The 11,332-nt window shown below is 42.8% G+C and overlaps 1 protein-coding gene across 2 annotated transcripts in view; it reads left to right on the top strand.

Annotated features, from left to right (window-relative positions):
* The first annotated feature begins 5,886 nt into the window (after window positions 1-5,886).
* Window positions 5,887-11,332, top strand: part of RTFDC1 (replication termination factor 2 domain containing 1) — a 27,934-nt gene continuing 22,488 nt past the window's right edge. Inside the window, exons 1-4 of one of the 2 annotated variants that reach the window (XM_005880682.2) lie at window positions 5,887-6,061; window positions 7,827-7,921; window positions 8,591-8,684; window positions 10,909-11,048. In XM_005880682.2, the coding sequence (XP_005880744.1) occupies window positions 5,993-6,061; window positions 7,827-7,921; window positions 8,591-8,684; window positions 10,909-11,048 (398 nt within the window). In that variant the 5' untranslated portion in view covers window positions 5,887-5,992. The remainder of the gene's footprint in view (window positions 6,062-7,826; window positions 7,922-8,590; window positions 8,685-10,908; window positions 11,049-11,332) is intronic. The other variant, XM_014528708.1, reaches the window with a different exon arrangement.

Genomic DNA, 11,332 nt, shown 5'->3' with positions numbered 1-11,332 from the left:
AGCCATTAAGCTCAATTAATATTTGACAAAGGAAGCAAGAGCATACAATGGAGTCAAAACAGTCTCTTCAATAAATGGTGTTGAGAAAATTAGACAGATACATGCAAAAAAAAATGAAACTAGACCACCAACTTACACCATACACAAAAATAAACTCAAAATGGATAAAGGACTTAAACATAAGACGAGAAACCATAAAAATTTTAGAAGAATCCATAGGCAGCAAAATATCAGACATATGTCGAGCAATAGCTTTACTGATAAAGCTCCTAGGACAATGGAAACTAAAGAGAAAATAAACAAATGGGACTACATCGAAATACGAAGTTCTGCACAGCAAAAGAAACCATCAACTGTAGGGAGCGGCTATAGGGTTAAGCCTCGGACTGACCTGTTGGCAAAGCCACAAACAAGTCCCAGCTTAGAAGGCACAGCCCTCTTGGCATAATTAAACTTGACTTTATGGCTCCCTAGATCTTATCTGGGTAGCTAATGGGCTGAGCGGGGTGCAGCAAGTGCTGCCAAAACAAGTGAAACTCATAAGAACATTGTAACTATGGTGACCACTACCTTGTTTACCCCTGGCTATAAAATAAAGGCTCAGCTTGCCATCTGGATCTCTCTCTGTGGCCTCAGCCAGGCACAGGAAGATCCACTAGACCCAGCTTATTCTCTCTGTCTGTCTTTTCTACATCCTTCGCCATCACCCCTCAGGCTCACCGAACCCTTGGCTGTGCTGGCATGGCACAATCAACAAAACAACGAGAGCCCTCTGCATGGGAGAACATATTTACCAATGTTATCTCTGATAAGGGTTTTATCTCCAAAATTTACAGGGAACTCATATAATTTAACAAAAGGAAGATAAACAACCAATCAAAAAATGGGCAAAGGACCTAAATAGATACTTTTCAAAAGAGGACATAAAGAAGGCCAACACTGCTGGTGGGAATGCAGACTGGTGTAGCCACTGTGGAGAACAGTATGGAGTTTCCTCAAAAAGTTGAGAATGGAACTCCATTTGACCCAGTAATCCCACTTCTAGGACTATATCCCAAGAAACCAGAAACACCAATCAGAAAGGATATATGCACCCCTATGTTCATAGCAGCACAATTTACAATAGCTAAGATTTGGAAACAGCCTAGTGCCCATCAGCAGATGAGTGGATTAAAAAACCGTGGTACATCTACGCAATGCAATACTACGCTGCTGAAAAAAGAAGGAATTCTTACCATTTGCAACAGCATGGATGAACCTGGAGAGCATTATGCTAAGCGAAATAAGCCAGTCAGAGAAAGATAAGTACCACATGATTTTTCACTCATTTGTGGAATAAAATGAACAACATAAACTGATGAACAAAAATAGAGCCAGAGTCATAGAAACATCAAACAGACCATCCAATCTAAGAGGGAAGGCGGGAGGGGAGGTGGGGGGTGTAGGTAAGAGATCAACCAAAGGACTTGTATGTATGCATATGAGCATGACCAATGGACACAGACACTAGGGTGTTGAGGGCATGTGCTGGGGGGGTGGGAGCAGCTGGGGAGAGGTCAGTGGGGGAAAAGGGAGACATATGTAATACTTTAAACAATAAAGAATTTAAGTTTAGCCCTGGCCGGCTTGGCTCAGTGGATAGAGCATTGGCCTGTGGACTGAAGAGTCCCAGGTTCGATTCCTGCCAAGGGCACATGCCTGGGTTGCGGGCTCGATCCCCAGTAGGGGGTGTGCAGAAGGCAGCCTATCAATGATTCTCTCTCATCATTGATGTTTCTATCTCTCTCTCTTTCTCCCTTCCTCTCTGAAATCAATAAAGAAATATATTTTTTTAAAAAAAGAATTTAAGTTTAAAAAAACACACACAAAAAATAAATCATGAAAACTGCTGCTCTCAGCTAAATGTGTTTCCTTCCCTTTTTTGAAAGCCAGCAGCTATGGGATGAGTTCGCACTGATTAATTCAATAGGATAATTACTTCTGAAAAATTTAAAGTAGAATGAGATCACATTTTTTAGCTGTTAGCATCGTTTCGCTGAATTTTTGTCTTTCTTTACTGCCCAGAATTCTGTACTGTTTCCTCTCAAGGGAGGAGGAAACGGTGGGTGCTGTGCTGGTGGCGGTGGTGGTAGCAGCCTGACCTCAATTAAGTTACATTTCATCAGGAGGATGGAAGTGGTGAGGGGCCTCGTTAAGAGATCTTCCATGTGACAAGCACGGGGGTGGGGGAGGGGCATGGGGGGGGCTGTTTCTGGTTTGTGGTAACTTTAAAAAACATCTTTTAAAAATGTGCGTCCTCGCCCTAACCGGTTTGGCTCAGTGAATAGAGCGTCAGTGGACTCAAGGGTCCCAGGTTCGATTCTGGTCAAGGGCATGTACCTTGGTTGTGGGCACATCCCCAGTGGGGAGTGTGCAGGAGGCAGCTGATCGATGTTTCTCTCTCATCGATGTTTCTAATTCTCTATCCCTCTCCCTTCCTCTCTGTAAAAAATCAATAAAATATATTTTTAAAAATAAATAAATAAAAATGTGCGTCCTTCCCAGGTCTCCAAAAGCTGCCTGTTTGTGTCGACATTTGCTCAGGCGCTTGTTTCAATCCAGGGAAGAGTGTTCCTGGGAGGGAACAGCAAGCAAGGGTCCGGAAGTGGAAGGGCACCGGAGAAGGCGGAAAAGAAGGACCGTCAATGTGGCTGGATGGGGCCAGGGACAGAAAGTGGCCGGAGGGGTGGCCAGGGCCAGTTCACGTAAACCTGTCCATTCCTGGAATCGTTGTAGTATTTTCCTAACATTGCAAGTTAAGAGCGAATTTTGGCCTGGCCAGCATGGCTCAGTGGTTGAGCATCGACCTATGAATTAGGAAGTCACGGTTCACTACCTGGGTTGCCGGCTCTATCCTCAGTGTGGGGCGTGCAGGAGGCAGCTGATCAATGATTCTCTCTCATCATGCTTCTCTCTCTCTCCCCCTCTCCTTTCCTCTCTGATATCAATAAAAAATATTTTTTAAAAAGAGTGAATTTTGTCTTGAATTATCTCGGTAATCACCTCAATTTTCCATTTCGTTTTCCTTTAAACCTCTTTGGGACATCCTCCTAAGAGGATGGTTGTGAAATTCTTAAAGAATCCTAACCCCTAGTTGTTGCTTTCTTATGCTAACTCTTAAAATGAGTTACTCTGCATGTTAGCTTTTTCCAGACAGAATTGTAAACTGCAGCCATGGAGGAGCATACGGGCAGAGCCAACAGGAAATGAAACCCGCCACAGTTCAGAAGTCTGAAATAGTCGGGAAACTATTGTTAACCGGCCCTAGAAGCATTTCTTTCTCTTTTTTAAAAATTGATTTTGAAAGATCAAGAGTGAGAGCAAGGAACATTGATTTGTTGATTCACTTACTTATGCATTCATTGATTGATTTTGTATGTGCCTTGACTGGGGATGAACCTGTAACCTTGGTGTATGGGGCCGACACTGACCAACTGAGCTACCCGGGCAGAGTAGAAGCATGTTAAGCACTGGGTTCTTAGCTTGGGAATGAAATACATACATGTATAAACGGTAGCAAAGTTTCCTAGGTACTCATGGGTATTTGGGGGCAAATAAGTCTGAAGTTTTCATCACAGTCTCCAACAGGTCCAGTGACCCCCAAAATGTTAAGAAATACTGGTTTGCTCAAGGATGATGCTTTTCTCTTTAATTTCATGGTTTCCTTCCTCTTCCCATCCTTCAAATCCACAGCTGCACTGGGGCAACGCTGTCACCCAGGATCCTTGTAAAGTAATAGCCATGATTAGTTCACTCAACAAAGGCAGCAGAGAGAAGGGCAGGTGACGGCACCGGCTTCCCAGCATGGCTGGGAGGGCAGCATGGCTCCAATCAAGTGAAGCACAAAGCACAGTGCCTGGCGCGCAGCTGCTCTCCACACCAAGCAGTTGCTATCGATGGTAATAAATCATGGAGACGTGTTCGCTGTGTATCGTCTGTGGCACAGAGTTGCCTAGAGACCAGTATTCTAAAAGGGGAAACCAGGGAGGAAGAGAAGAAACATTTAGCTGCCCCGCCTCGGTGCCCACGCAGGCAGCCCTGATGCGTGTCCCCAGCACTTCTGGGGCAGAGGTCAAGGAACGTGGCCTTGGTCATTAGATGGGGCTCATTCGAGAAAGCCCCTCACCTGTGACTCCTACTAACCGCTGTGTGTCCCTGGCCCTGGGACAACTTATACACCCAAGTCTTGGGTGTGTCACTAGGAAAAAGGAAGGCATTTTAGCCCCGACCTCCTGAGATGGCTGTGAACACAGAAGGAAAGGGTGCCTCCCAATCGCCAGGGCATGGTCCTAGAAAGAGCAGCTGTTTTTATTTTTCTTCCCCAAATGAACTCGGTGAGGGGTTGAGTTAGTTGCCCCAAGAGATCACTGGTTTGAGAGTCTGTCTAAAGATCCTTGGGTTTATTCTCTTCTGTGTCTGATTTTCTGTCCTATTGGGGGCAACAAAAAATCTTGGAACCCATTCCCAGCTCTCACTTACTAGCTGTGTGACCTTAAACGAGTCATTTGATCTTTCCAGGCTTCTGTTCCCTCACCTGTAGACGGATTTGAACAGTACTTATCAGTTTCAGGGGCAGCCTGAGTGTGTGGCTCCTTTCTGAATGATTCTGTACTTTCTTTTGATTTATGGAGGAAATGACTATTGAGTCTGCCAAAGATTCTTCTAGGTGCTGAGGATGCAACAGGGAATATAACAAAGTTCCTACCCTCGTGGACTTTACAATTCTTGCGATTGGCATAAAAACAAACCGCAAGCCAATGAGAGAGCAACTGATTAAAGGGTTTAGTTTATTTTCACTCCCATTAGTTGCAGTAACAGAACATCATCTTAGAGCCCTGGAAGTTTTCGTATGCACATATTTTCTGTTCCCAAGTGGGAAATAGTTTCAGCTTTTTAATGCTTCACCTTGGCTAACCTGGTAACATCCAATTGTAACTTCTACCCTCCTTGCCGTGGGTAGGCTTTCTCCTAATATTTATAACTAATGGGACAAATAGAGATGGTCCAGAGCGTGAGAGCAGACAATCATGAATGTTAGCAGGGGTTTTGCAAGGGATTTGAGTTCTCCTTATAGATACAGTGCAGCCTGTCCCTTGGAAATACTATATGGTGTTCATGGTTGGTTGATGTCGGTCTCGGGAAAGGGCATTAAACATCAGTGTACCTTTCATAATCTTATCTGTCTGTTAACTCTACCAGCTTTTTAGTAAGTATTTTTTTCAGACTTCAGGAGGCTGTGAATGAAAAACATACGTGTCCAAACTGTACGCAAAGTGTGTATGTATATGTATACGTATATATGTATATATGTATATATACACACACATCTATATACAATATGCATGAGACTTTCAGAAAGTTCCAGGCTTTAGATAAAGGATCTTACTCCCCAGAATCACCTATAACATAATTTCACAGGATTTGCTGTGAGTGCTTAGGTCACAGTTGGTGCTCAACAAAGATGCCTTCTTTTTCTAAACAGATACATGTAAACTGAATAATAGATTACATTCATATGCATCACTAACTGCAATAAAAGCAGCCATTTCCCGCAAGGCGCTCACAGAGGCACACAGGCTAGAGAGGGACAGGAGCCAAGAGCAGGGTGCTCCTGAGTCTGCCGCGCCCCCGGGGCGAGGGCGAGCGATCACGAGGGTGCAGCAGAGATCCAGCGCCCACCAGAAAGCGGAAGGGGCGGGCCGCGGCGGGCGTGGGGGAAACACAGAGCACCCTACTTCGCCCAGCCAGCCTTAAGCAGCCCATGCTGCGGGGCCACGCCCAGCGCCTAGCGACGCTCTCCATGGCAACCGAGACTTGGCAACGGCCCACCCCGCTGCGTCAAGACAGGCGTGTTGCGTCATAGCGGCGCGCCGGAAGTGACTTAAGCAATCGCCAAAGACTCCGGAAGTTGGCTCTGTCCGGGACTGTTGTTGTCTCTGACACCCGTCTTGCGATGGGTTGCGACGGGGGAACAATCCCCAAGAGGCACGAACTGGTGAAGGGGCCCAAGAAGGTTGAGAAGGTCAGTGACGGGGGCCCGGTGGGGACTGGGGTTGGCGGGGCCCCCGGGGAGCGAGGAGAGGTGGGGGTGGGGCCAGCGGGTTCAGACGCAGCTGCACTCATCCCTTGTGGAGAATTCAAAATTAAAACAGGATTAATAAGGGACCTTTATTGCGTGCTTGCTATTGCCACTCACCCGGAAGTACCCTAAATATGGGGTGTCTCTTGCAATTCTCACATCGGTCCGTACTGTCATCATTCTCACTGTGCAGACATGGAACTTGAGAGTGAAAAGGAGAAAGTTGCGACGCTAGTGACAGCGCCAGGGTTTGAAGCCTGTCTGCCGTCGTAACAGTGACGCGAATGGGTACTGTTTATCGGGCTTTGTATACACTAACTCATTTCTCAGGGCAGTCCTCCCAGAACGTCCCCTTATCCCCGTGAGGCAGGTCCTTCTTAAAACCATACCGCCCCCTGTACACCGCGTTCATGACTGGTTGACATCGGTCTCGGGGACAGTGAGCTTCCGGTGGCAGTCTGTTCCTTCTACCGCTCTGTAAGTAGCACAGTTCCTAGCACACGAAAAACAATATATAGAATTCCTAATTCTCACAGGTAATTGATCAAATCATATGTCATTTCCATGCTACTGACAGGGGAATTGAGTCAGTAACATGACCAAGATTTCACATCCCGTGGGTAATGGAACCAAGATTCCCATTCATTTGCTCAGGATTTCAAAGTTAGGCCTAGTCATTGCTTTTTGATAGTAGAAGGCTCAGGCAGTGTTTGACTTGTGCTCCACTACAGTGCGAATTTTGATAAAAGCTATTTAAATTGCCAACGTGTAGCTTTGGATCCGGGGTATGGATAGAGTAACAGTTGCGGGAATGTGGGTTTGAAATAATAGAGTGGTGATTAAAAGCATGGTCTCTGGAGCCAGCCCGTTCTTATCCCAGCTCCTTCATCTATTTGCTCTGTGACCTTTTGGTGCCTCACTTTCCTCAGGAACAAAGGTAAAAACACTGAATCATAGGGTTTTTATGAGGATTAAAAGATTAAGTTACAGAAACCGCTTAGCACAGCAGACACAGTTGTTGCTTCAAAAAATCAACTTTAAGGGAATGTTTTTATTTTTCTATTTCTCTTTTCTCCCAAATATGCCATCTTGTTACATTATTCAGGTTTGGCATTTTAGGAGGGGGAAAGAGTGGGACATGGGATATTATATAGGTAAAACTATCATTAAAAGGGTATGGTCTTACGTCTGCATTTTCATACTGTGGTTAAGGATTTGATATGCCCCCTGGTGAACAGTCTGCAAAAAACACTTCGTTAAATTGGTGATTTTATGCAGAATTAAATAGTCTTTGTGCTAAATTTATAAATAATAATGCCTGTCTTCTCAGTTTTCCATCCTTATATTCTGCTAAAACTTTGGAGCCTTTCCCATTGTTAGAATTGAAACTGGACTGTTTGCTTTTTCTGGATGGCTTCCCTAACTTACTGTTAAGATGCAAATATTAATATTTATATGTAGCTTACATAGGCAATTTAATAATTCGAGGTAAACTGTTTTGTCGTAGGTGTCGTGTTTACAGGGGACTTTATTTCACATAGTATTGATTACTGTGACTTTTTAAATCCCAACTTTTGTGTCATTATCTTTATGAAATCCAAAAATCATCATAGTGTGATATTACTGAATAAGCCTTTATGTGGAGATCTGTGGATCGTGTCTTTCAGAGGTGGAAATTAATTAAAAAGATTTTTTTTTCTCTTTGTAGGTTGACAAAGATGCTGAACTGGTGGCCCTATGGAACTATTGTGCTCTAAGTCAAGAAATACTAAGGCGACCAATAGTTGCCTGTGAACTTGGCAGGTATAGTTCCTTAATTGAGATGAGTTTTTATTAAATGATTTTTAAAAGAATTTTAATGTGTAAATGCAGTTCTTGATTCATCAAATGTGAATTACCACAAGCAAATTTGTGAAACCTAGGTTATCATTCCCTGTGAACATAATTCTGTACAAACTTGTTCAATTTGGTTTATTTAATCCATGGATTGAAAGCTCGGAGATTAATAGCTGAGTTATAAACATAAACGCATGAAGGAGCCATGTGGGGAATGGTGGGAACAGGGGAAACTGGAGAGTTCATGTCCTATCTACAGGGATAGCTGCTACTCAGTTCCAGCCAGTTGTAGTTCAAGAATGTGAGCCTAGTAGTTCTAGAACTTCTGATTTTCTGTTTTCATCCAGGAAAAGTTGAAAATATGTACTTTTATATTAAATTTCCCAATTTTTGAAATCCTTGTTAAGGTCACATTCAGCACTCAGACTGCCAGTTTGAGCACTTGATTTTAAACTAGTTTCTTTCTTTATATGCTCTGGAAATAGTTGAGAGAGGATTAAACTTACCTTTTGAGTAAGGCTGGGCATTTCTGTTATCAAATGTAAAATGACTTTGGATTGTACTCAATTTAGTCTTCGTCCTTTGTGTGAAGGTTAATTGTTGCCAGAATGTTTTGACTAATCTTTATTGTTGCAGACTTTATAACAAAGATGCTGTCATTGAGTTTCTACTGGACAAATCTTCCGAGAAAGCTCTTGCGAAGGCAGCGTCTCACATTAAAAACATTAAGGTAACACAGGTGATTTTGGAGTGCTCCAAGGGTCTCTGTGGTTGAGGTTTATCTTATAGAATTCACGTACATTATAGACTGAACTCAAATATTTGGGATTTCAATCCCACCCAGCCAGCTAATAAAGGTGTGATTTTGGGTGGTCACTTAACGCTTAAGCCGGAAGGTCCCACACCTATACTTTCTGCATTATAAATTTGTTATGATTTAATATGCATGGAAGAGCTTTGAAAACTCTCAATGTGCCCCAGCCGGATTGGCCCAGTGGATAGAGCATCAGCCTACGGACCAAAGGGTCCCGGCTTCAGTTCCAGTCAAGGGCACGTACCTTGGTGGAAGGCTCCTCCCCAGCCTGGGCCCTGGTTGGGGTGCATGCAGGAGGCAGCCAATCATTGTGTTTCTCTCTGTCTTTCCCTCTCTCTTTGACTCTTCCTAAAAATCAGTGGAAAAATATCTTCGGGTGAGGATTAACAAAAACAAAAATATTTTTTTAAAAACCTCTCAGTGTGCTGTATAAACATTGGGATGCCTTATTTTTGTAGTTATAACTCAGCTACTTGAATTTTTTATTTGAAAGACACTTTTATAGAATTAGAGAATTTTATAGGTAGACCACTGTTAAATCATTGTGGTTATCTCTTGCTGACTAGAAGTTCTGATTGGCAGTTAAAATTCTTTCATGAAAGTGGAAAAACAAGGTTTGTAGTAAAGAAAGTTTGTTGAGAGGACAACATTTTCAAATTTGGTCAGTGGGAGAAAAATTAGAAAAGTAGCAAAGCATTTGAGAACCATCAAGCTGTCAAACACTTTGGCTCACCCTCACTATAAATACCTCCTGAGGCACATGGCCAGTTAGTGAGGCTAAACCAGGACCAGAGCCCCTGACTCCTCATCTAAGACTTTGGGTATTTTCTTTTAGTCTCTTTGTTTTTAAATGTTTTATTATTATAGTAGGCTTTTTGTTTGAATTCTTGGAATGATTACAGGATACGGGATATGTTTATTTCAGGCAAATCAGTAATTTTGAAATGTAGCTAATCATAGTGATACAGAAATAACCATGCTGATTTTTGTCATCTTTTGCTTTAGGAAGAGTATGCACTTCTAAAAGACCCATGATAACATAATTATCTCAAAAATGTGATTCTCATTGAAATTTATTTATACAGTTCTATACTAAACCAGTATTCAATGTATGTGCTTGAACTTTTCATTTTAATTCTCAAAAAAACCCTCTTCCAAAAGTCTGAACTGTAAAGACAAAGTGATTCAAATAAAGCAATGCACACGTACAAGGTTGTCATTACTGTTAGCCAATAGTCCACAAATGCCCAGAGCAGAGAACTTGATGGGGCACATCTCTGCTGTAAACTAGGACACCGACTGCATGGTGGCTTTCCTGCTGAGGTGCTCACTGCTCTCCAGAGTGTTGAAAACAGTGGTGCAGTTAAATGTGGAAAATGCTTCAAGTGCTAAAGTTTGGCTAAGTCACTCCTTGTAAAGTTGAATTTTTTGAAAACCTGAATGGCTAGGTCTTGGAATATGAGGGTATTCTCTGGCTAATATTTGCCGTGGATTCATTAGACCATGGCCTCAGATTTTACTGTCTCCCCAGCTATGGAGTAAACATGGTAGTCAGTGATACAGAATAGCCTCAGTGAGGATTGACACTCAGGAAAAAAGAGTCCTTTCTGGATGAAATTACTATAAAGCTTTCTCTTTGTGGAGTAATTTTGCATGTCAGAAGTTACTTTTCCTTAAATAGTAAATGTTTGTGAAATAGAAATTAACTAACTTATTTGCTAGTGAATTTTAAAAATCATGTTTTCTGTCACAATTTATGATTTAATTTTATAGCCATGTTAATTGATGGCCACAGGAAAGTAGGTAGGGAAAAGAGGTTTGAATGGGAAGGGATTAGAATAACAATTTCTCTGTTTCAGCGGTTCTCAATCTTTGGGTTACGACCCCTTTGGCGGTCGAACGACCCTTTCACAGGGGTCGCCTAAGACCATCCTCTATATCAGATATTTACATTACGATTCATAACAGTAGCAACATTACAGTTATGAAGTAGCAACGAAAATAATTTTATGGTTGGGTCACAACATGAGGAACTGTATTTAAAGGGCCAGAAGGTTGAGAACCACTGACTTAGGTGGTATTAAGGGAAGGGTGATCCACTTATCAAATGAATTCTTAAAATATGTATGGTTTTTCACAGAATGTGACAGAACTAAGGCTTTCTGACAATCCCGCCTGGGAAGGGGATAAAGGAAACACAAAAGGAGACAAGCATGATGACCTCCAGCGCGCACGTTTCATCTGCCCGGTCGTGGGCTTGGAGATGAATGGCCGACACAGGTCAGTCTGCTGAAGTGACACTGGTGCTGTAGGGTTCGTGCCTCGGCCTGGTGATCACACAGACTCTGTAAGGTGCTCTTCGGTTTGGATGGTTCATGCCCTGTCAGCCAAGTCCACTGATGTGGCGTCCAAATGCACTCACCTTTGTTCTCGAGAGCAGGAGAACCTGCAGTAAAGAGGGATTTTAAACATTTCTCTCGTGATGCTTTTTTTAAAAAATATATTTTTGTTGTTTCAGAGAGGGAAGGGAGGGAGAGAGAGATAGAAACATCAATGATGAGAGA

The sequence above is a fragment of the Myotis brandtii genome, unplaced genomic scaffold (genome assembly GCF_000412655.1).
Source record: "Myotis brandtii unplaced genomic scaffold, ASM41265v1 scaffold647, whole genome shotgun sequence".
Classification (NCBI taxonomy): Eukaryota; Metazoa; Chordata; class Mammalia; order Chiroptera; family Vespertilionidae; genus Myotis; species Myotis brandtii.
The sequence above is the reverse complement of the archived record's forward strand: the minus strand, read 5'-3'. Positions and strand labels throughout refer to the sequence as shown.